The 25,477-nt window shown below is 40.6% G+C and overlaps 1 protein-coding gene across 3 annotated transcripts in view; it reads right to left on the reverse strand.

The window, feature by feature from the left end:
- The window catches only part of large1 (LARGE xylosyl- and glucuronyltransferase 1), a 69,251-nt gene that overhangs the window by 10,504 nt on the left and 33,270 nt on the right, over window positions 1–25,477 (reverse strand). For all 3 annotated transcript variants that reach the window (XM_085247092.1, XM_085247090.1, XM_085247091.1), the window contains exons 5-10: window positions 19,124–19,247; window positions 18,806–18,977; window positions 11,315–11,419; window positions 10,863–10,975; window positions 7,312–7,437; window positions 4,629–4,784 (exon numbers count right to left, since the gene is read on the reverse strand). In XM_085247092.1, coding sequence (XP_085103218.1) covers window positions 4,629–4,784; window positions 7,312–7,437; window positions 10,863–10,975; window positions 11,315–11,419; window positions 18,806–18,977; window positions 19,124–19,247 — 796 coding nt within the window. The remainder of the gene's footprint in view (window positions 1–4,628; window positions 4,785–7,311; window positions 7,438–10,862; window positions 10,976–11,314; window positions 11,420–18,805; window positions 18,978–19,123; window positions 19,248–25,477) is intronic.

Raw genomic sequence — 25,477 nt, forward strand, 5'->3', positions numbered from 1 at the left:
AAGGGACCGAATTGCCAGCAGGTTCTATTAGCCAGGTATGAACAGAGAGGTTGAGGAGTTTTTCTTGCTCAATCTGTCAGCTGGCTGGTGATAAAAATGTCCCAAAAATTCCTTTAAAGCCTTTACCTGTTATTGATGTTCCATTCAGTCGCATTGCAATGTATATAGTGTGGCCGCTAGAGTGAACCCAGGCAAGTAATCGCTATATATTAGTGGTTTGTGCCTACAGTACCAGATATCCAGAAGCATTTCCCCTTAGGGAAATTACAGCTAAACAGACAGCTTATGCTCTCTTGCAGGTTTTATTTCCCAGGTGGATACTCCATCTGAGATTTTGACGGATGATGGTTTTGAGTTTCTTTTGCATACCCTGAGGCAGGTGTATAAGCTTTAAGGTATTAGCAGTATTTAGACCCCCAAACAGATGGCTTGGTGGAGAGATACAATCGAACTCTGAAAGCAATGTTGAAGAATTTAATCTCAGCTGATGCTAAAGATTGGGACATGTGGCTTCCTGATTGGCTGTTCGCTTATAGGGAAGTGCCTCAAGCATGAACCGGCTTTTCACCTTTTTCACCTGCTCCTGTATGGCAGGCAGGTGAGAGGACCATTGGATGTTCTGCAGGAATCCTGGGTGAGGCCGAGGAAAGAGGTGACGAGCGTGTTGGACTACATTCTTCAGATGAGGGAGAAAATGGAGCAAAACACCAAATTGGTGAAGAGACATATGCAGAGTACTGTCACAACAGGGCCGCAAGGGAGAGCTCGTTCAGCCAAGGACAGCAGGTACTCTTATTACTTCCTACTGCTGAAAACAAATTGTTGGCTAAATGGCAAGGTGCTGTGCTAAGAAAGCAGTTCAACAACTCATGAGATCCAGATGCCAGAGAGAAGAAATCCAAAACAAATTTCACATCAATCAGCTAAAGCAGGGGTGGGCAACTCCAGGCCTTGAGGGCCGGTGTCCTGCAGGTTTTAGATATCACCCTGGGTCAACACACCTGAATCAAATAATTAGTTCATTAGCAGGCCTCTGGAGAACTACAACACATGCTGAGGAGGTAATTTAGCCATTTAAAGCAGCTGTGTTGGATCAAGGAAACATCTAAAACCTGCAGGACACCAGCCCTTGAGGCCTGGAGTTGCCCACCCCTGAGCTAAAGGAATGGAAAACCCAGAATAATCCAATCCAGCAGCAGTTGTTCGTGCAAACTGTGGCTGAGGAGGATGATATCAATGAGGAATTTATGCCTGTTGGGCTTAACTCTGTCTCTCTTGACCTCTCCCATCTCTCTGTAACTCAGCAGGAGAAGTTGCATGCCATTATTCCTGCCAAGTTATTTTTAAGAAGAAACCAGGGATGAGAAACCTTGTGGAGCCTGACATCTGCCTGAAAGAGAGTACACCAATATGGCAGAGAATGTACAGGATTGGAGTTTTGGAGAAGTAGGTAGCTCTGATATTGGATTTGGGGGTTACTGAGCCCTCAACCAGTGAATGGAGCAATCCTATTGTGATGGTAAAAGTTGTAATTGTAAAAGAAATTGAAATTTCGTTTAAACTCTGTTCCAGTGAAAATAAAAGCATTCTAAACTCAAATGGATTCCTTGGAAAGAAAAGTTTCACGATCTCCACCAATCCATAAATTAATTTGTTTTCAACTGACAGCATGGCAAGAGCATTTAACCTCTGCTGTCCCATGGTGTTGCATGTGAAGGTCTTAATTCTTTTCCACTTTATAATCACTTCTGCTGAATCAAGCAGAAACTTTTCAATTTCTGGCAGTGACACTCTTTCAGATAAGGCATCCTGAAGGTTGTTCTCAATTAGCTCGAGCAGAAACGAGTATTTCCTGTGTGCAACTCAAAGATACTGTACAGTGACTTCATCCCAATTTTGATCGCTCCTTCAAGTGTGACACTGGGAAATGATGTGACAAACTTCCTTCAGAGAATACAGTCCGTTATTCTCCGGAGGAAGTCGGACGGAATAAGGTGACCACTTTTGATAAATGTCTCCTGTACCTGCACGACACATTTAGTCCTCTTATTCTTTCTCTCTCAGTCAACCCACTCTCTCTAAAACTGTGTGTTTGACTGGATGATCATGGCCATTTTTACATATTGCTTTTCGAGGACATACATAATATTAAACTCTGGTGTCAGCATAGAAAAACTGTAGAACCTGTAAAAATGAAATAAAGCAAATAAACCTGCAAAAATAAAAAAAATACTTCCAAATCAGAGAGTCTTGTTGACTGCTGAAGTGCCCACTCCTACCTACCTATCTATCTATCTATTGCATCATCATAGGTTTGCACAATTAATTTATTCTTGCTATTTTATTGCTTGCGAGTCATTTTGTCCTTAACCTAAACGAATGCAACTTCACATGTGCTAAAAAGTTTCTGCACGTTATGATTCTAACAAGAACAGACCTGTTGTCTGCTGTTTGCTGACTGTGAAGGTCAGTGGCACTTTTGCGTCAGTCTGAGCCACTGACTTTGATCATGAACATTATTACCGACATGTGAACAGCTGCTTTTGTGTCTGGCATGGTAGATAGACTGCTGCTTATGCTATACTCTCCTACTCTGCCTTAGCACTGAGCACTTTATACAACATGCCTCATTCAACCATTAAACAAGCCCTATCTATGCTGAGATTCTATAGTATATTTCACACTGTTTGTGTGCCGGGGATACAAGTTTCACCTGGTTGGAGTTTTGTTTAAGTAAATGTTTATCACTGTTGACAGTAGAGGGCAGCAGGGTGCCTGCTGTGGGACTGTTATGGCAAGACACACCTCTGTTCATTCTATTCTACAGATTAGTAATGGCTCCAAAAGCACAAAAACTTATTAATGAACACTGAAGTTTATCCTCTGTTACTCCAGGCTATGTTTACAATGTCCAATATGTAACACTGTGCTTACTTGAGCTACTCTGGCTAAAATAAAAATTGCATAGATATGCTTCAAGCACAGGTAATTTCTTTTAACACAGAATCATTGTCATGGTCCTGGGTCATTTTGTCCCAGTGTTCCTAGTTTTTCTTGTGTTTTTGTATTTTGTTAGTTCATTATTTATTCCATGGTTCCTAGGTTGTTCAGTTTAGTTTATTGGATTCCCTCCTTGTGTCTCTGCCCTCTGTGTCTCCCTCTGTGTCTGTGTTTATATTGTGGTGTGAGTTCTTGTGCCGTGGTTCCCTTCATGTTTTATTGTGTTAGGTTTTCCATGTTTCCCCAGCGTGTCGTGTCTGTGCTCTCCCTCGCTGTGATCTGCCTCTCCTCTACTCCCACATCATGTTTCCTGTTTTATTGTGAAGGTCCTGCGTTTTCATGTTTATTCTGTTCAGTCCAGTCGCCCCTGTCTCGTTATGGTTATTCATGTCAGCTGTTCCTTGTGTCTTCTCACTTCCTTGTTATCCCTCTGTGTATTTAGGTCAGCATCTCCCTCAGTCCTCTGTCGCGTCGTCCCTCATGGCTGCGTGTCTCTCCCTGTGTTTCCCCATGAGTTCATATTCTTAGATTTTCCCGGTTTAGTTTTGTATCGCCGCTCCCTCTGTTCCCGGCAATAAAACTGTATTTTGAATTCACGTTTTTCTTAAGTGAGTTTGTGTTTGAGTCCAATTCCTGGTTCATGACAATCCTGCTCTCTTAAAATGTAAAGATCAGATCACTTAGTTTTAGATTTTTTGTTCAGTGTTTGTATGTTAATTATACAAAGCAGGTCTGAAGTTATTCAGACCACCCCCCCCCCCAAACAAAACATTTGAATACTGTCAGTAGCCAACTTGACTGGGAACACGTAAAGCATAAAAGTAATATGAGTCATGTCAATAAAAACTTTAGGAAGTACAATACATATGGATATAGGTTTCTTTCTTTCTTTCCTTCCTTCTTTCCTTCCTTCCCTCCCTCACCCTCAAAAGATGACTTTCCCTCCCTGAGCCTGCTTCTGCTAGATCACAGGTGTCGAACTCCAGGCCTCGAGGGCCGGTGTCCTGCATGTTTTAGATGTGTCCTTGATCCAACACAGCTGATTTAAATGGCTAAATTATCACCTCAACATGTCTTGAAGTTCTCCAGAAGCCTGTTAATGAACTAATAATTTGATTCAGGTGTGTTGAAACAGGGTGATATCTAAAACCTGCGGGACACCGGCCCTCGAGGCCTGGAGTTCGACACCCCTGTGCTAGATGTTTTCTCCTGTTAAAGAGCTAATGATAGGAATTCATAAAACCTGGCGCACACCTCAGAAGCAGTAAAGGCATCATGAGTGTAGGTGATGCAAAATGTCCATGTGCATCCACAATGCTAATGCTAATGTCTGACTAGCCAGCATACCCTGAACCTACCATGTCAGGTATTAATTTAATGTACTAGGCATAGCAGTTACATCAGGAGATGTAGAAACTCTCATGTATGTTGTCAATACCAAGTCAAGAGTTAAGAGAATTCCTGACTTATGTTTCAATTGATAAGAAATTTACTCTTTGTTCGCTACAAATGTAACTTGTTTCTAACTAAATGGATGATGGCAGTTTGAATCCCACAGTGGTTAAGCACCATCTCAAATAACTTCACTACACTGACAACAGAAACAGAAGCACAGAAGTCCCACATACATTCTCACTGTTGTGGTCAGCCTCACTGGGACAGCCGAACAGCTCTCGTCGCAGAAGGTTGCCATCGTACTCCAGAAAGGTAAGATAGAGATTCCGGAAGAATTCCACATGCTTGTTCTTTACTCGCAACTTCTTTGGAGAGTTCCAGTGGATCACCTGTTGAGGAGAACCACAAATGGGAGAGTGGTGAAGAAGCTTCTGGTATCATCAGGTTCTAAAGAATCAGAGCAATAAACCAAAACATTTACACTGCGCTTTGCCAAGAGTGCAGAACAAAGTTACTACTTGTTGTTAACACTTGTCCGTTATTTGGCTCAATACCTGGCAAAAATAATGAGAGAGCAGTGAAGAAAAGCCTCATTATACTGTTTGCTAAGATGTGAAATTACTTCACTCAGTGCTTTAGACAAAGGTGCCATTTCACTAACTGCACTTTTTTGCAGATTGATATAAATACGTTTCAGCAATGCCATTCAAGATGCTCGCAACTCAGTGTTTTGGCCAAGAACACTTTGTGGACATAGAATGAACTGCCAACCGTGCGAGGAGCACATGTAGCATTATCCAATGCAAGAAGATACATTATAGAAGAAACCACATGAAAGAATCCACAAAACTGCCAAAACATGTATGAGGCGTGGCTTCACTTTTGATTGGTAAGATCAAGAGCTTTTCCTAAAACTCATTCAGCAGAGTTTCTTAATGTCTTTGTTTAACGGTCTCAAAAGCACTGTGCTAGTGTGGAAAGTTAAATACGTCCAGTTATTTTCTATTACTTTTACTTGGATGACTAAAAACCTACACAGACCAGTGTGGTAAGAACAGTAACAGACCCTGTGCACGAGAAAATGCTAAGTTCCTGTTTTAAGACCGGATGTAGGCTTGTACATTTCTGGTAGCTTTATTTTGCGGTCAATCGCTACTGCGAAGGTGGACTCCAAAATCATGTCCGAAATACGAAAACGGAAAGATTACATTAAGTTACAAAGAGCAAAAGGTGGGAACACTCACCATTGCCGTGTCATTAAAAATAAAATGATCAATTTTGACGTTTGAAGCGTGTAGATCGATTGGTTGTTTACATCACATCAGAAGACACATCGTCCACATTCAGAAGCACATCTCTGTATAGTGACAGTTCTTATGATTTAAACAGGAAAATGTCCAGTATTGAAACTACAGGTGAAGAATAGTCAAAGCCAGATGTTTCCCCGTTATGTCGATATCAGCTGGTCAAGTGCTCTCCTACACAGCATGTCAACAAACCGTGAAAAAAAGCCACAGGATATAAAAAATACATGAATGATTGCTGGTAAGGGTCTCTATATATTAGTATTTACGAAGGGTATGTTGTGACTTAGCTTCACAATTACAGTGGTCCCTCACTATAACGCGGTTCACCTTTCGCAGCCTCGCTGTTTCGCGGATGTTTTTAGTGCAATTTTGCATGATTTTCTTTTCTTTCTTTTTTTTTAAAGCGCAGTGTGTTCTGCGTCCTGATCGACTGCAGACCGTTGTCGATCTCCGTGCCGTCTCTCCTGTACAGTACAGAATCGCTACATCAATCGCTAGCAGTGTGACTCTCAAGTGCTGTACTGTATGTTTGTAAGTTTGTAAGTTTTCTCCTCAACAAAAACAATGCCGACGAAACGTTTTGCACCGTCATAGGCACCTGTGGTAGCACCCGAGAGGCAGAGGAAGATAACCATGGCACAAAAAACATTGGACTTCTGGGACCATACGGCGCACCGGGTTATAAGGTGCATTAAGCTTAAATGAAGCAATTAAGCTTACATTTAAATTCATTAGTTCTAAAATCCGTCATTATTATTTATAGGAAAACAAATATACTGTATGTTTACTTTTCAACTAAATGTTTGAGACTGAAAACAGGTTTTGATCTTTGGTTTCATTCTATAATACTGGACTTTTTTTTTTTTTTTTTTACGAAGGTTTGAACTCTTAAAGTGTTTAAATGACAGAGAAAAGTGGGAAAATGTCGATGCCTGTCTGAAAAAAACTGTACAAAGCGTGTAGTGAGGGGTTTTACAGCCTTAAAACATATAAAATAATTGTAAAAAAATAAAGTTGGCTTCTTTGCAGATTTCACCTATTGCTGGTTATTTTTAGACACCCGCAATAAACGAGAGAACACTATATACAAATACTAAGAAATATAAAATTTGAATCCTTTTTCTATTTTGCCCTGAGGCGAGGGGGAAAATATCGACAAGTCGATGAACATCATCTACAGATATATTCGTTAAATGCTCAAGACATCTTGAGAAATGTAAATCGCCGCTTGATTCATCCATTTGGTTGACCTGTTTTTGGAAAACCCGACCGTAAACAAGGTGCGAATATCACACCGGAAACGAAGCGCCTTACAGGCGTTTCCCCACCGGAAGTAGCATATGCTAAAGTGCACATAATCTATAGCTGCATGCTGGTGTTATTTTGGAGTTTAGAGGAGCAGTGAATCTAAAGAGCATGGTTAATGGCACTAACAACTAACATTAGAGTTTGTTTTGATCTCATTTTTTAATAGTACTCTTATGCAGGGTTTGAAATGTCTAGTTATTTGAAAAATAGAAAGTAAAATAAAGGATAGAAAGTGGGGAACACCTCCGAGCAGGTTCATATGTGTCTCGATAAATGTATAACGGGCTTATCAAGATCTCACCTTTAGGTCGGACACATCTTTGTAGCACTTTTCGGAACGGGTGTGGTCAGACAGCTGGACGTTCCAGAAGCAAGGCAGCTGATGAACCAGGAACGGGTTTTGTTTGATCACTGCGTTAAAGATATCCTGCAGACACAAAATCATATAAGATATGATATCCCCACACAAAAACCCCCACATATTTAGGTTGTCCATTCTTTAATCTGCTGAAAGAGATGTGTCTTCCTGAATGTTTTAAATGTGGTACAAATGCTAACTTAAAGAACTAAGTTGGAATCTGCTTTGTGAGTATTTTTCTGTGTTTAATTGATCGATTTCGATTTTTTACATACATGAATCATTTATCATCATCAGCAACCGGAGAGCTGGGAGGGATTACTACCTGCCTCATGGTTTTATGTTTAATAAAAAGCAAGTGAAAAAGATATTCTGGAATCTTACTGGTCTGGGCCCAGTTTCATAGTTCTGACTCAGCCACCATCCTGTTAAGTGTGCTGTATGTATCCAGATGTTCATCCTTATACAGTCCATTTATTCGTACACTCACTCTCATAAAGCGAAAAACTTGAAATTGCTTTGAGGAAATGAAGTCTGGTTACATCTGACAGACTTTTCTTTAACTTTGAGATTTTTGAAAACTCACAAAGCAAAAGCCTAAGTGGCAGCTTTAGCTTCCTAATGGGAAACATAAAAACTATTTAACCATGTAATGAATACTACAATAAAGTGGGCTGACAGTCCATGGAAGGAAGTCATATAGCAGAAGGCAGATGGAAAGCTGAAAGGAGCCTGCTCCTTTTCCAAACTGCCTACCTTGCGGGAATTTTACTTAATGAAGGTTTAATTTAACTCTCATAACCATACCTCTCATCTAGACAAGCTCTGAATAACTAAACGGAAAAAGGATAACTTCACAAAGCTCTCAGTGTTTGCCCTGTGACTGTTGATGTGGAACAACTCAGAGTATGATAACATGTCTTTGTGACCACTGGCACATAGGTATGCCCAAGTGGACTGTGGAAACTGTGAAGACCACTAACATATACATGAAGAGTTCTATCATCCTGGCACAGGCACAATGCAGGACTCCAGTTATTTAGTATATTTAGTTTTGCAAAAGATCCAGACATTAAAGTTTCAGAGGAGAAAGAGTCTTATAAGTTTTATTTAGCTTGTAGGTGTCTTGAGTCAGCTGACAGTCACTGACAATCCAAGAGGAGAATGGATCCGGCAGTAGCTGAAGCAAAAACTCAGGTGTGGCAGGAGCTCATTGGTATGGGCCATTAGGTCCCTGTACAACTGTAGTGAAAGCTCTCGATCCAGCAGTAAGTCGGACCCTTTGTTATCAATTCTGTTCCTAAATTTTATGACTGACCAACATTTTTAGGTGAGGCAAGTGACTTTATAGGCAGTGACCTCCAGCTCCCACTGGGTGATTTGCAACCAAGTTTTAAAGCAAAAGAAATGAGAATTGCCACCTCTAAATCTGACACGATTGTTCTCAGATGGCAAAGGGCTGCATGCAGCTAAGGGAGGAATCGCTGTTTATTTTGACGTCCTATTTACTGAGCGAAGAGTGAAGCAGGTCACTGACAAGTTGAGGGAGGATGTCTATAAATAGACAGCTGCCTCTGTAAGCTGGACCCAGATAAGCGTGAGAAAATGGATGAAGGTCAAAACTATATCTTTTGAGATACAATGTAAAGCTGGGCATACACTGTGCAATTTTGGCCCATTTTGAGCCGATTTTTCAGTCGTGCGACCATTTTGGGGATCGGCCCGAGTTTCGCCTTAATCGTGTGTTGTGCATCGTGTAGTACATAGGTGCCAAACTCTGGCCTGCGGGCCAAATTTGGTCCGCAGCCTAATTACATTTGGCCCGCGAAGCCATACCAAATTACTATTAGAGCTGGCCTACTGGTATTATATAGCTAATATATATATTGTTTAGTATTAAGCTTTGCTTGTTCCATATTCAGTTTTTCAGCTAAACTTGTTTGAGTCCATAAGAAAAGATTCATTCTTATATCTGGAGGAAGATTTTTTTTTTTCAATAAATATTAACGTTAGCCCGCGACTTTGTTTCATTTTGAATTTTGGCCCACTGTGTATTTGAGTTTGACACCCCTGGTGTAGTATATGTGGGGTAACAAGAAACGATTAACACCTCACGACCAGCTCCCGATCATCAATCGTTTGGTCGTAAGAAAATCAAACATGTTTGAAATCCTGTTGTGAGGCTGTCACTGCAGCCTCTCACACTGCGCACGCGCAAACACAGAAATGAAAGTGAAAAGACGGAGCAACACGGCAGTGCAGCGTATGATGGAGGCACAACTTGTAGAACTTTGGCAAGTTCATCTGGGTCTTTTCGATGTGGCCTCACAAAATTATCACGACCACAACAACCATGAAAATAGTTGGATCTATACATTGCTGCTCAGTCACAGCTGCCTGATCAATGTTTTTCATTAGCAATTTAGCAAAGTTGATGGTGGTGTGTGTGTGTGTGTGTGTGTGTGTGTGTGTGTGTGTGTGTGTGTGTGTGTGTGAGTGAAAGACAGAGAGGGGGAGCGAGAGGCACATTTTGTGTTATAAGCTTCATGTTATGGACGCACAGTGTGAGCACTCAGGTCGCATCAGATCAGGCCGTATAGTGTGAGACGCTGCATCGTGACCTATGAACTTCTAACCCCTGCGACTCAATCATACAGTTTGAGCAGGAGCTGAATAGCGCGACTGAAAAAATTGCACAGTGTGAGCCCAGCTTAAGACTAACGCCTGATTTAGACTTTTGCAGGGAACCTTTACCATTATGTGTTCATGTTCCAGTGTTTCAACTGTGATGTCAGCCAATTAAAAAAAAAGAAAAATGCTGGTACTTTTCTCTCCCAGGTCCCTACTCTTTGCTGTGGCCAGTGAATTTTTGGGGGTTTTTTGGGGGGGAAAAACCAATAGTGGATCACTGACCTTCAGAACCATTTTCCAAAGGGGGGGAAACCCAACCTCTGACCCCAAAGGGGCCAGAGTTGATTTTGTTTTCCAGTAACTGCTGTCACATCATTTTGTTTTCAACAAATTAAAGAAACATTTGAACAGTTCAATCATCAATATCCAACATGTCATTTTTTGTACAGTCTATAACCTTTATTGACTGCAACATTTGATGCAACATACTCATACTAATTATACACAACTGAAAATATTTTTTTAATGACTTTTATTATAATGGCAGGTTTACCCACCAGTCCCAACCTCCTTTTCCTGGTGATTTCATCCAGTACCAGAGTGAGATATTCCTATTCAGATTTTAACTGTCACTGAATGCAGAGTTGTCAAATTTAAAGGACATTTTTATATTGGTGCAGCACCATAATGCTGTGCTGTCAGTATATGAAAGCACAACAGGTTTATTTAATTATGTAAGTCCGAAAATACTACTTTCAAATACAGCTGTTTTCACAATTTAAATGACACAATTGTGATGTGTGTGTGTGTGTGTGTGTGTGTGTGTGTGTGTGTGTGTGTGTGTGTTTGTGTTTGTGTCTTACCTGGTCTGCCAAGGAAGTGGACAGCATGCTCATTAGTTCCCTTTCTGCAGTCAGTCTCCACATCTGCTCCCATCTGAGCTTTCGCAGACGATCCAGGAGGAGCAAAATAACCCCTGTAAAGTGGACACACACATGCTCAAACACACACACACACACACACACACACACACACACACACACACACACACACACACACACACACACACACACACACACACACACACACACACACACAAAAAAGGTACAAACAAAGATGGTAGCTTAAGAAACAGAGTGATTGGCGTCTAGCTGGTCTTAAGGAAGGCCAGCTCTTCCTTAAGACCAGCTAGACGCAGTGCCAGAAGTGTTGTTTCTCATTCACATTTTCTCATTTTGTTTCCTTTCTTAAATTCAGTCATCTAGACTTTGCTTTACACAGCTAACATGCTAAAAGCAGGTTATAAGGTACTCACCAGTGTTAAAGCCTCTGCCCAGTGCTGGCCAGGGTCGATGGTTCTTCCACAGGTTCCCCAGATACCAGTCACTCTGGTTCTCTACCAGACCTAGAACTTGCTGGCCTGCCACACACATACATATCATGACTGTTTTCACTTGTTTTTTGTTTTTTTTTTTTTGTCTCAAACAAGCACCTTTTTATCTCCACAACCTTCAATTCATTCAACTTTAACCTGCTGCACAGTGGCTGCAATGTCATTAGTAATTACTGATTTGTAGTATTTTGAGGAAAAAAATAAAGGCATTTCATAAGGGATGAGGACAAAACATCATGATTATATTGGGAGGAATAACTGTATGCCACAGTCCTGGATCTGGTGACCCAGTGTTTGTGTTTTTTGATTTATATAATATAATATTCTTTGATTATTGTTATTCATGGTTTTGGTTATCTTTATTTCTTAGGTTCATAGTGATCTTAGTTCTTCCTCAACTTTTATCTAGCCTGCGTATAGTCGGTGTTCCTTGTTTCATGTCGAGACACCCTTGTCTCTATGTTCTGCATTTCCTGTGTCTCCCTAGTCAGTCGTGTCTCCATGTCTCAGCCTCAAGTCTGCATCTTTGTGAATGTCTCATGTTTTCTGTCTCATTTTGTTAGATTAGCTCCAGCTGTGTTCCCACCTGTTTCCCATCCTCTCGTTACCCCTCTGTGTATTTAAGGTTTGCTGCTGGATGGACTGTGTATCTCCCCTGAGGGTTCTACTTTCCCCATTTCATGCCGGTTATTTTGCTATGAGCCTATGTTTTAGTTTCTTCCCAGTTTAGGCTTTGTAGTTTATTCGTTGTCTCTTTTCATGTTGCATTTGTGTCCTGTTCCGCTGCTAATAAAGGCTCACTTTTGGTTTAAGTCCGTCCAAAGCGTCTGCATTTGGGTCCAATGTCTCTCTACTCCGCACTCCGAGTTCAGCAAGACTTTGAAAGGACGTATGTAGATTGTTTAGATAAGAGAATTTATAGAAACAATCTGCTCGTTTCTAGAGCGGGTTGATTGCATCATTTGAGAAAGTGTTTCAATAGCAGTAACAGTAGATTAAAACTGCATGAATGACATAACATGAGCTTAATAGTGGAGTGAAAAACTGTTGCCTCAGAGCAAGAAGGTCTTGGGTTTGAATTCACTATCTGGCCGGGGCTTTTCAGTCGTTGTGTCCATGGGCAAGACACTTCACCCCTTGCCTACTGGTGGTGGTCAGAGGGCCCGGTGGCGCCAGTGTCCGGCAGCCTCGCCTCTGTCAGTGCGCCCCAGGGTGGCTGTGGCTACAATGTAGCTTGCCATCACCAGTGTGTGAATGTGTGTGTGAATGGGTGGATGACTGGATATGTAAAGCGCTTTGGGGTTCTTAGAGACTAGTAAAGCGCTATATAAATACAGGCCATTTACCATTTTTCTGTGTGGAGTTCTCTCCTATCAATTGTCTCTCTGCAAGAAAGGTCACCAAGCTGGAAGCTGGACGCATCAGTAGCAGCAATGGCGTGTCCAGCGGGGTGGCCTGGGGGGGCACAGGCCACCCCCCAAACCAGACTGGCCACCCCAGGTGCCACCCCAAAGGCCAAACAATAAAATTCAATCAAATATCAAATGTCCGATTATGTTTTCACGGTGACGCTCAGATATCCGAGTGTAAGTGAATGCAGCATCGCTTCTGCGCTATGCGCATCACGTTAGCAAAGGTAGGAGAGCCAAGCGCGAAAGATGGCACTGCAGGAAACAATTTTTCGGTGAAAGAAAATGAGGACAGAATAAATGTCCCGGTAAGTAATATCAAGTTTGTTGAGTTTAGTAAATTTCGGTGAAATTAGAATCCCAAGGAAAAAATAACACTTAAAGAATTATTGCAGCTGTGGAATATTTCAGACAGTATGCTACTGAGGGCAGCTAACATAAGAGTTATGAGTTATAAGATATAATCTAAGTCGTAACATTGCTGTATGGAGCTGCAGATTTGGTTGCAGGTTAACATAGCTGGACTGGCCATCGGGCATACCGGGCATATCCCCAGTGACTTATTTTTTATTTTTTTTGTAATGGCATGAACAATGAGAGGTGGTGGATTGGCCAGATGCAGGTCGATGTGTAGAAATAACTCCGTTGTTTGGTGGTGGCTATGGCGGGGCTTCCACAGAGGCAACAGGTGGATGAGGGAAGGGGAGGCAGGAGGAGAGACCCGAAGCAGCCACCAGTCCGAGTGTCAGGTGAACTGAACTTCAGGTAAGAAGTTATGACCTGCAGTCTATCTGGGTCAGATATAAACCAAGTTTAGGTGGAGTTTATTTTCATGTTGCTGACTTTTTACTGTCAGTTGCAATAACTCATACTGCGTTCTAGCCAGTTTGACGGAGTTTTTATACAGCTGGGTGGGTGCTATGATGTTACTGATAGTGAACTTTATTTTATTCATAAGGTTAGTTAGTAGAGTTGCCAACGGCTCCTTAAAAATGGAATGGTCCCTCATTCAGAGAAAATATTACGCGTTTCGTATCGAGCTGAGAAGAGACGCAGTTTGTCCCGGACTTTAGCTAGAATGGAAAAAAGACACAAAGCTGGATTTATTCTGTCTTTATGCTGCACAGCTGCCTCTTCTCTCATTCTCTCCCCCTCCCTCTCCTGTTGCTACTTCAATCATGAAACTGATCAATGATCAGCTGATCGGCTTTTCTCTCTTGTTTGTTTATCGCCCACTTTGCGCCAGAAAGAGGAAACCAGCGGATGTCGCGCTAAACAACAGCAGCACGTTTAAGCTTGATCAGCTGTTGTTAGAATGTATTTAATATTAATTTCTAGTATCAGCTGATGTTTGCTGGAGCCACAGCTGTAAAGCTGCTGGTCATGATGTCTGTTTAGATATGTGGTGAGAGGGAAACATGAAGATGAAACCAGGAGATGTCCTTACTGAACCATCAGAGCTGAACAGGTGATGGAGAAACAGGTTTACCTTTTAGGTGACATGAATGAGTTGAAGGGAAGTTATGAACTGTTTCCGAGAGACAAATAACCCCAGGATCCTTTTTTATGTAGCTGACAGCTGGTAACTGTGCAGGGGCGGGTCTAGCAAAGTTTTGCCAGGGGGCCAGGTAGGGCATTAACAGGGAAAGGTGGGCACAAAGAAATTACTTTTCTTTCTTATTCTCATTTAAAATACCTAGTTTTTATTAAATAATTATCTAAATCTTACAACCAAAGTTTTTATCTGACGTAAAATGTATAGAAATCATACATATACCAACAAGACTGTGTACATCACTGTCACAACAGCATTTGTTTTCATTCAAAGGCTTTATGGCTTTAATACCTGGTGGGTCGGTCTGTAGTAAAAATGCCCAATTTTTTTGTCCCAGTCCAGCCCTGCAGGTTAATACTGGCAGTGTCACCATGCCAGCTGACTGTATTTTATCATCAGCCAGTGTTGTTCTTTATCAATATTACCAAAGTTTACCATAAGGCAGCATAGAAAGTATTTACTTGCTTTCAGGTTTTATTCAAATGTTAGTCTTTTCATTTGTTTCCCCACTTTTTTCCTGTTTCAAAATCAAACACCAGTTTGTGAGAAGATTATCTTCTTTTTTTAATAGGCAGATAAAGTTTTGCATTGGAACTGGCTAATTTGTCAATTGTTTGTTACAAATGTTCGTATTTTAATTTTCAAAAATGTTTTTGCCCAAAACATATGTGCACTATATGTCAGTAAAAATACTATGCAAATATTGCTGTCCTTGAATGCTGAGTAAACACTGACAAAGCACTGATTGTATCTCTTGTACTTTATCAACGCAGTATCTAAAAACTTTGCACCGTAGTGGTTAAAATCTCATTCTAATAAGAGTTAAAAGTGCATTTGGTTTATAGGATTATTGAATTATGGTTAACGGTTGGTAGAATTTTTTTTTTAAACATTATCTGCCAATTAAATCTGCCACCCTTCTCCAAATCTGTGCCCCTACCTGGCCCCCCCAACAAAAATTTTCTAGACATGCCACTGAGTAGCAGACACTTTAGGGTCAAATATCATAACATCCAGATCCAATAGAAACCTAATCATATCATAAAACCAGCTTTTATGTTAAATTCACAACAAAGTGTCAAAAACTTTAATTGCTGCCTCATAAATGGAACCACGCTGCAATAAAAAGAAGCAAGAATTGAATTCACTCATACATTTAAAGCTTTTGAGTCACTGAACAAAAAGTATAAAGACAGCAAGTGGGTGGAATTAAATATAACTGGGAGATTAAGAGAAGAGAGGAGGAGGGGAGTATGCGGGCTTTAAGGTGAGAGATTACTGAAGGAAGCTGGGCAGAGATAAAGGTTGAGGAAAGAGGCAGTGGGAGCCTGGAGAGAAGAGCATAGGTGCAGTGGTGGCAGGTTTAATGAAGGCTATAAGGAAGATTAATGAGAGCTTATTGCAGCAGGCAGCAGAGAGCAGGGTGCTCCTTTACAAAGGCTACGAAACAAAGAACGCAGATCTGCCTGAGCAGGATAATTAGAGCTCAAATACAAAAAGCTATAGTTTATAAAGGTTAATCAAACTGGATGGCCACAATATTTGTATGAAATTAGTTGAGTTCCAAGTGAAAAAAAAAACACAGGGAACAGTTATTCAGTGTTAGACTGCATCATGAAATACATCAAAAACAGCACTGTCCGAATGTTCCTACAGCAAATCAAATCAAATCAAATCACTTTTATTGACACTGAACTAAGCAGGAGTGTGAGTGGTAGTGACAGAGACAGGGCGCAGCTCTTTGGCCCAATTACTCACCCTAAGAGGTGTAATCTAGCTGTAAACCCAAACACTCAAACTAAAATAAATTAATGTAAACTTATTTTTTAAAAACACTCCTACTAAAATGGTAAATGGCCTGTATTGTATAGCGCTTTACTAGTCCCTAAGGACCCCAAAGCGCTTTACACAGCCAGACATCCACCCATTCACACACACTACTAACTCAAATAGCTTAGGTTCCTGTAACATTTTTCAACATATTATTTTTAATGAACTTATTAGCAGTGTTGGTCAACTTACTAGAAGATAGTAATTAGTTACTAATTACTGATTACTTCTCCAAGAAAGAAATCCCATTACTTTACTGATTACTTATATTCAGAAGTAATTAGTTGCGTTAGTACTCAGTTACTTGTTAAAAATATGATACACAACCTGAATACGTAATAAAACAATAGACCTTTCAACCCAATTCTATTTTTTCTGCATAATCCATCATATAAAATTAAATGAAAAAAGTCTCTTTTTAAAATTTGTTTTACGAGTTTTAATGTTTACATTTTATGCACATTGCATTAAGCAAAAATTATATGTAGCTGTCTTTGACTTGAAGAAATTTGTTTAACATTTAAACCTGTTTTCTGCATATTTCAAAAATATAAAATAAAATAATTTTTTGTGTTTACACTCACTCTTTCAAATAGATGCAAGTAAAACACAGCAAAGATTAAATAAAATCAAAGATTCAGCTGCACTGAGTCCTGTTGCTCTTAAATCTATTTTCACCTGTTTAGCAGGAGTGGGGCGGGTGGAGGTTTGCCCGGTACTGTAGCACTCATGTCAGTGGGGGGATCTGGGGGTTTCTCTGTGAATTTCACATTCCTGTGGCAGTGTGCTCGGTGTTTGCTCAGATTTTCTTCCCACGCACAGTTCACAGCAGACGCTAAGGGGGCAGAGATAGCTCAGTAGGTAGAGTGGTCGCCCCATGATCGGAAGGTCGGGGGTTTGAATCCACTGAACGGCTACCCTGAGGTACCCCTGAGCAAGGTACCGTCCCTACACGCTGCTCCCCTGCGCCTGCTTAGTGGCTGCCCACTGCTTCACTGAGTGAATGGATCAAATGCAGAAAGTAATTTCCCCACAGGGATCAATAAAGTACACATTATTAATGTTTCTGTCCCTTTTTACAGAATCAAACTCAAAGTAATGTAGTTACTTTTTTACGCTTTACAAAATCATGGTTTGGTGACGCAGTAACGCAGCGTGCTTATGAGAAAGTAACAGTCATCTAATTACTTTTTTCAAGTAATGAGTGAAGTAAGGGGTTAATAGTAATCCCTTACTTTACTCATTACCTGAAAAAAGTAATCAGATTACAATAACACGTTACTTGTAACTTGTAATGTTTCTGCGTTGCCGGCTGGTACATATGTACATTCAGATAGTGCACCTTATAAATCACTCCTCGTTAGTTTGTGGTCAGGAAGTGGAATTTCTTGCAGATTCCGGGGCCACTCATTCTGTGTTATGCTCAGATTCTCTCTTTCCACAGGCTGTCTTAAGTGAGAAGTTCACTCATTCTGGATTTGCATCAGGAACCGTTCAGAGGGAAAATTTCACCGTAGCCCCATCTTGTGTAGAAGGGCAGGGGCAGAAATTCAGACACGGGTCTCTGTGGTCTGATCTGTGTCCCGTCAATTTGCTTGCCAGAGACTTAATGTGTAAATTAAATATAAATTGCATCTCCTGCCATGATGTTATTACACTAACGCAATCAAACTGTGATCATATGATGGTGAAATATTGCCCCGTGATCCTGGCTTTCGCTTATGAATGGAAGCTGGGAGGAGGGTCGCTTGTTGAAGAGCTCGCGGCTGCATGCCTCCAGAAGGCCCATTCTCCCAGCAGTTACATTAGACTGGACAAACATGCTCAGCATGTAGAGCTCTGTAGTATCCTCAATATACTGAAGCAGGTTAGGTATCCAAACAAAGAAGAATTCCCACATTTAGAATAAGAAGAACAGAACAGGCCAGTGCACATACTTCACAGAACAAATTATAGGTGCACGTCAGTGAAACTAATCCAGTATATCACATCTTTTATGAAGGTAGAACTGGAGAAGTGTTGATTAAAGAATAAGAACATTTTGGAGGTTTTAGTTTGCGACGCTATTGAAGTGCATCACACAGAGAGGTTTTTCTGTTACTCTCACTGATATGAGGACGCTTGACATTTTCAGTAGAAACAATAATAGCAACGTGTCTGGACAACAGTTTCTATAACAAAACTAAGCTTTTTACATTTCATAAAAGTGGGAACAGAGGAATGTTGTATGTTTAGTTCAACTAAGTTTTATTTATTCTTACCAAATCCCAAAAGCAGTCACCTTGTGGCACTTTATTTTCTTTATCATTATTCTTTTCTCCTTCTTTTAGCTGCTTCCTTTTGAGCTTGCTACGCTGGATCATCTGTCTTCATCTCACCATGTCCCTGTATCCTCCAGCCTCTGCATACATTAACCTCCTCTGAGGTCTTTCTCTTTTCCTCATGCTTTCAGTCCATGTTAACCATCTGTTGTTCAGTATATCCACTCTCACTCCTCTGCATGTCCAAATTATCTCAGCTTTGCATTTTTAAGTTCAGAGTTCAAAGACTCTACAATAATACAGAGAAACACCAAACAGGGAGGGGCGGGGCCATCTGAGAGAAAAGGAGTTGCATTACCTTTGAACTTGTGGAAGACGGCCCAGAGTTCAGCAATGTCAGTGGCAAAGGTGATGTCTGTGTCTAGAACGATGACTCTCTGTAGATCTGATGGCAGGGTCTTTGTCAGTACCAGTTTCATTAGCCCATAAATCCCAGAGTAATGTTTGTTAGGAATCCATGAGACTTCGGACTGAAACACAAGAGGAAATAAGGGTTGGGATCATTTACTGTTAAATAGAAATAGCTCATAATGTTTCGCATTAAATAAAGCAGTAGCCATGAGATCATTAAGCAGCCCAATCAGTAAAGCAGGGTGATGGAGTCTGTGTTCCCCACCTTCAGCTCATCTGCGTCATAGAAGTCCACCCTGACGGCAGGAACCATCCATGTATGAAACAAGGAGGACAGGATCTGCTGAGCAATGGAGTCTGTGATGAAATGGAAATGAAGGGGATTCCGCCTGTAGACACACACAAATACCAAGCTCCAATGAATTCACGGCTTTTACTTTTACTTCCTGCATCATATCACAAAACATTCAGTACATGCACAGTGGGAGTTTGGAAAGGACAAACTGTCCATTTTTACAAGAAACTTGAAATAAATTCTGCAAAACGTCACCAATGTGCCCATGATCCACATATGTGTTTCTCATATTCTCTGAAAAATGTTCATCACACATCATGATGTCTAACACACAGATGGCATATTAAATGAGCAGCCACATTTTTTCATTGCGTTTATTTACATGAGCTGTCCGCTAGAAGAATAACCATTTTAGCAAAGTTTGTGAGAGACTGAGTTTAATAAGGCACAAGACGTACAGGTACAGGAATGGAAACTGTTTTCACATCCATTTCAAAATGCACTCATCTTTCCTGTTGTCTTAGAACCCAATCTTTTCTTGTTTAGCACATAAATATAAACTGTACTTTTCCTGGTCAATAAGACTATGTGATATGCTTGAGAACTCCAAAACAAGAAAACAAGTCCAGTTGTTTCAGCTTCAGCATTAATAAATGCATGTGTTAAACCCTAAGGCTGCAAGAGACAGACATGGCACACTGATGGAGAGATGATAATCTTACATCTCATTTCAGCTCAGGGAAGAGGTGTGAGGGATGGGGGTATAAAATAGGTGTTCAGGACTTCCGAATCAGGTCACAGGAAAGTGACACTAAGCTGAGGATGTGAGCACCCGGGGGTGTCTTATGCTGATTGACTTTGTGTATCAATGTGTCAGCTGCACTGGCTCAATAAGCACTGAAGGCTGGGAGCTGTCAGAATGTATCAGAACCCAGAAAATCAGAAAAGCTGTCAACACAGCAGTGCACATTGAAAAGACCTTCACATCCTTTGGATAAACAGCAACAAGGTTTTGATGGGACGATTAGAATTGTGCTAAAAATAAAGTGTCACGTACATCTGATTATAAAAACTATTAGGCTGTAGTGACCCATGACAATTTCATCCTCATGATGCAACGGCGTTTTCTTGTGGATTTGGTGAAAGACACTAAGATCCACTGTGCTCATGCTCTGTAAAGCACTTTGAATCACCTTGTTGTTGAATTGTGCTATACAAATAAACTTGCCTTGCCTTGCCTTGCCTCATATCTGCTCAGAGTGAAGGATTATCCTAAACTACAACAGATGGCGTGTGTGTGCAACTGGGGCACCTTTTCCCCTCTCAGTGCCCAAACAGTCAGACCATTGGCTGTCAGCCTCACAATATCCTATACGACTGTGCTTCAACATATCTAATATATCTGTTTATTTAATATACTCGACTGACTGCTTCTGCTGTGTGGTGTGCCAGTCTACTGTACATTTTTAGAAGTTTAAATTTACATCCACTTCTCTTTTAAACCGCCCCAACTTTTCTGTGAGAGACCCTCACTGAAGATGAGAGCTCAAGTGTGGTAGAGCAGTTTTCAGTGCAAGAGACTACAGTTTCCAAAGTAAGATCAAGACCCTCATCGTGCTCTTTTTTTTTTTTTTAACTTTTTATTTTATTTATTTGAACAACTCACCTGTCCATTACGCATACAGTTTCTTCAGAATAACAGAATACAAAGAGAGTCACAAACTCAAGACAGTGAAATTAGAAAGAAAAAGAAACAAACAAATATATATGTATAAAAATATAGATACATATAGAATAATAATTAGAAAAATAAGATAAAGGAAAACAAAAGGAAAAAAAGGAAACATGCCTGTGGTGTCAAACATTTCCATCGTTCATTTCACTTTTTTTTTCTTCTTGTATGCTCATCTTCATTCAGTTCAGTCTGTTTTTTCCCCTTCCGTTGTACGTCAACCATTTTCCCCAGTCCTTCAAAAAGCGTTCTTCCTTTAATTTCAGTTTATATGTAAGGTTCTCCATCTCCATAATGTCCTCCACAATTGCTACCCACTGCTGCTTTCCTGGTGTTTCTGTCTTAAGCCAGTTTTTGGTGATGGCCTTCTTTGCTGCCAAAAGGAGAATCTTAGCCAGGTAACGATCCTTTACATCTACAGTACCTTCCAAGTACCCTAGATACAAAACAAGGCAGGTTCTAGGAATAATATAACCTAATATATCACAGAGAGCCGAGTGAATTTTAACCCAGAAAGTGTGAATTTTTCTGCATTTCCAGAAAATGTGTGTATGGTCTGGTTCATCCCATCCACACAGCCTCCAACATTGTTGTTGTGTATTGGTTTGTTTATTTTTAATCTTAGGTGTAATAAAATAGCGAATTTGATTTTTCCAGATGAATTCTCTCCACCTCAATGAGTGAGTTGTATTCTTATGTTCTTTCCATGTTTCATACCACACCCTCTCAGTGATTTCTTCACTCAGCTCTCTTTCCCATTTTACTTTAACATATACAGTTGATTCCTGTCTTGATTCCATCAAACATTTGTATAGGGTAGACACTGTTTTTGGAATAACACTTTTATATGCCAGTATATTTATTTTTATAATAGGATGGATTTTGTCTTCCTCTATTTTTATGTTTTTATTAAAGTAATCTCTCACCTGTAAGTATCTGAAAAAATCCTTGTTATTTAAGTTGTATTCCCGTTTTAATTCTTCAAAACTTTTAATTTCTCCTTTTTTGATTAATAAACAAAATGCTGTGATTCCCTTTTCATTCCAATTTTTAAAACCAAGATCCAATTTTCCTGGTCTAAATTCTTCATCAAAGGCTATCCATTTTAGCAAACCAAGCTCTTTGCCAATCCTGTACTCCCTTACTGTATCATACCATACATTTAATGTAAAGGATATTATCGGGTTCCTATCTTGGTCTTTAGTTACGTATTCAGGGGTCTTTTTCATACCCATGTTTGTTTGGATTGGGACATTGAGTGTGGAGAGCTCCACATCCTTCCAGCGAGCCCCGTAATCATCACTACACCAATATGTTATCTGGCGTATCTGTGCAGCACGAAAATATTCTTTTAAATTAGGAAGCGACATTCCTCCTTTCTCCTTAGTCTCATCGTGCTCTTTTAAGATATTCAACAATGACAGAGAAAATTTAGCCAAAACATCAGAACCGTGGTGCGTAAAAGAGTCCCATCTTGTGCAGGCTCAAACCTGCACCAAGACAATGCTCACTCACTGACTCAACCAGCCATCACCTTTGGCCTTCTATAACTTCCTTGACCTTCAGTGTCACAGTGGCCATATTTATATCAGATAAGGCTTTTGATTTTATAGATCTGTTCTCAGAATCTTTTGATCATACCTCATTACTTGTAACACTTTTGGAAATGGTAACTAATTAGAAAATAGATATGTAGGGAAGGTATGGTAGTCATAGTTAAAAGTAACAACTGTTGAATGGGCATACATTGTCCACATTCATTTTTCAAAAATTGTTCAGCCAAACCTCTTGCTTAGAAAGCTTTTTTTTGTAGACCTGTAACAACGTCATGTTACTATGGCAACAGTATTTACTTTTTCCCTGGTGCAGCCCTTGAGGTTATCTGTCTGGAACAGGCCACTTTAGCCTTAAAAAACACAAGAGTGGCTCACAGTCACAGATGTGTGACTGAGATGACCACACAGAAATATATTCGCTCTCACTGACATCGAACAGAGCCAAGAGTAGGAAAAACTCTCTGAAACTGAGTGCTTCGAGCAGTCTGAAGCCTGAGCTGCTAGGTCATAGAGATTTCCTGCACGCTGACCTCAACTTTTTGTATTTGTCTTAATATTAGCATACACCATTGTAATGCAGGGTGGATGTAGCTCAGGAAGTAGAGGTCATGCATTCATCAGAGTGTGACAGAAAGCACTTATGTGTAGTACAAAACAAAAGTGCTTCTATGAGTGGGTGAATGAGGCATGTTGTACAAAGCGCTTTGAGTGCTTGTCACACTTTATATAACAACCAGTCAATTTATCTTAGCTTACGTGTCAGAAAATAGCAAAGACAAAATAGGCTCATTTTGAAACTGATGACATTATTTTTCTGCTGAGGTTGTATTATTGAGACAGGACATATACAGTTGCTGCTGAACAGAAGACAATGATAAGAACCTCCACTATGTGACAGAGTGCAGCATAAAAAGGCCATCTCTCAGGAGTGACAGCATCAGTCACACAGACAGGCTCTTCTACAAGGCTCTCCATCATTTAGGCAAGAGATTCACTGGTAGCAAAAAATTCATTTGCTAAAACATCTAGCGGCAGAAATTAAGCGGCAGAACAGTAAATATAAAGAATGAAATGGCACACATCTTTAAGCTTGTTTCACAGGGAATTAATAGCATATTCAATAATGAATTACAAGGTGACAATAGAGGGAAGAAATACCAAAATTAAGTAATTTTGTTTAAATCTTGTCACAAGGTCAGAGTGGATCTGTTGATCAGTGTCCTAGATGCTGTTCCACATTTTGATTCACCAGGATTCCCTACACAGTCAGAACAATCCAACAGGATGACTGCTCAGGCAACTGTCTGCTCAGGAGGAGGATCCATCATGTTTTCACTTCTTTAGTGAAGGGGAGCCCAATGAGTTGTCTTTGACGTACCAAGTATGTAGCCAGTCATTTATATAAAACACAATTAGGCAGAACGGTCATGTTGATCTAATGATGGACACTTCTGTTTCTGACTTGGAGAAGACTCATAAAAACTCAAGAGCCTTCTTATTCCAGCTTCAGATGTAGTTAGACATTTTGGACCCAACGTGCCACCAACTACCTACCTGCAGACTCTGCATTTGGCACAGCTGAGGATGGGGAGGAACTGTTGGTGAGGTTCATGAACACGTAGCAAGATTATTATGGCTTACTTGCATCGCTTGCAGGTGGCATTGACCGCATTGTATATAGGGGAGGTATACAGCCACAACAGGTCAACAAACACTTCCTGAAACAGTTTTACAGTGGCTGTTGAGACCATGACTTGCTTGCTGTTCTGCAGCTAGAACTTAAGAATCAAGAACCCCCATCACTTGCTGAGCTTTTGTGGCTGCTGCGTACTGCAGAACATAGGCAAGAAACAGAAAGTAGTTGAATAAAACTGCACCTCTGTACTACAAAACTGAAGGTTGTCTCCCATAGACAGAATGTTCAGCAAGTGAAATACAGGCTGAATCTGCATCAAGCGACATCAGCAGGTTAAAAAAATCTGAAAAAGCTGACCTGAAAAGCCAATTGATTTCCCTCATGGAACAAATGAAAACCACAGCTTCTAAGAAAGAACAGATACAGAAAGATGAAACTAAAAAAACCTGACCATGCAAAGACCAAACCAGGGCCCTCTTACACAGCACCTCTACTTTAAAGCCAAAACTGTGGTAGTGTTTTCATTGTGGAGAGGATGGTCACATTGTGGCCACGTGCGAGTCAGATTCAACTCATGCCTTGGTAGCTGCAAAAAAGAAGGAACTAAGAATTGTCAGCAGTTATGGGAACGCCAGCAAAGGAACACACCTTCATTAAACTGAAGACATTCCCTGTTGTGAGACAGATGGGAAATGCTACGGGTCAAACACATATGACTGATAAGAAGCCTAAAGTGACCGCTAAGAAGTGTGTGATATTAACATTGCATGCTGAGCGAGGTAATTTCAAATTACCCAAAGGTTTGATAGGGGTAAAAACTACAGCACAGGTTCAAATGGAGGGCAATTGTGATAGCTGCATAATGGATACAGGCTCCCAGGTTACCACAGTTCCCAAGTCTTTTTACAATCAGAACATGCCACAACATGAGATCAGAGCAATCCTTGAGCTTTTGGAGGTTAAAGAAGCCAATGGCTAATCTATGCATTATCTAGGCTACATTGAGATTAATGTTGTATTCCCCAAGGACTTTTTGGGTGCTGAGGTTGAAGTTCTCACACTTGCATTAGTGGTTCTAGATGACTTGACTTTGGGAGATCAGGTAAAACACTGCGTAAGCTGTCTGATGAGATTCCATTTAAGCACAGTGAAGCTGTCCAAAAGCATTTGTAAGAACAGCCAGGTGTAATCAGGGAGTCCACGTCACCATTCTCTTCGCCCATAGTGGTGGTGAGGAAAAAGAATGGGAACATGTGTCTCTGTGTTGATTACAGGAAACTCAATTTGCAGACAGTGAAAGATGCTTACGCGCTCCCGAATTTGGAGGAGACCTTCTCCACGCTGAGTGAGTCCCAGTGGTTCTCTGTCCTCGACTTAAAATCTGGCTGGCCATCCCTCCC

This window comes from Mchenga conophoros, linkage group LG15, assembly GCF_057382185.1.
Source record: "Mchenga conophoros isolate Kocher_MC1m ecotype Shallow Benthic linkage group LG15, M_conophoros_male_GT1.1, whole genome shotgun sequence".
In the NCBI taxonomy this organism is placed as follows: domain Eukaryota; kingdom Metazoa; phylum Chordata; class Actinopteri; order Cichliformes; family Cichlidae; genus Mchenga; species Mchenga conophoros.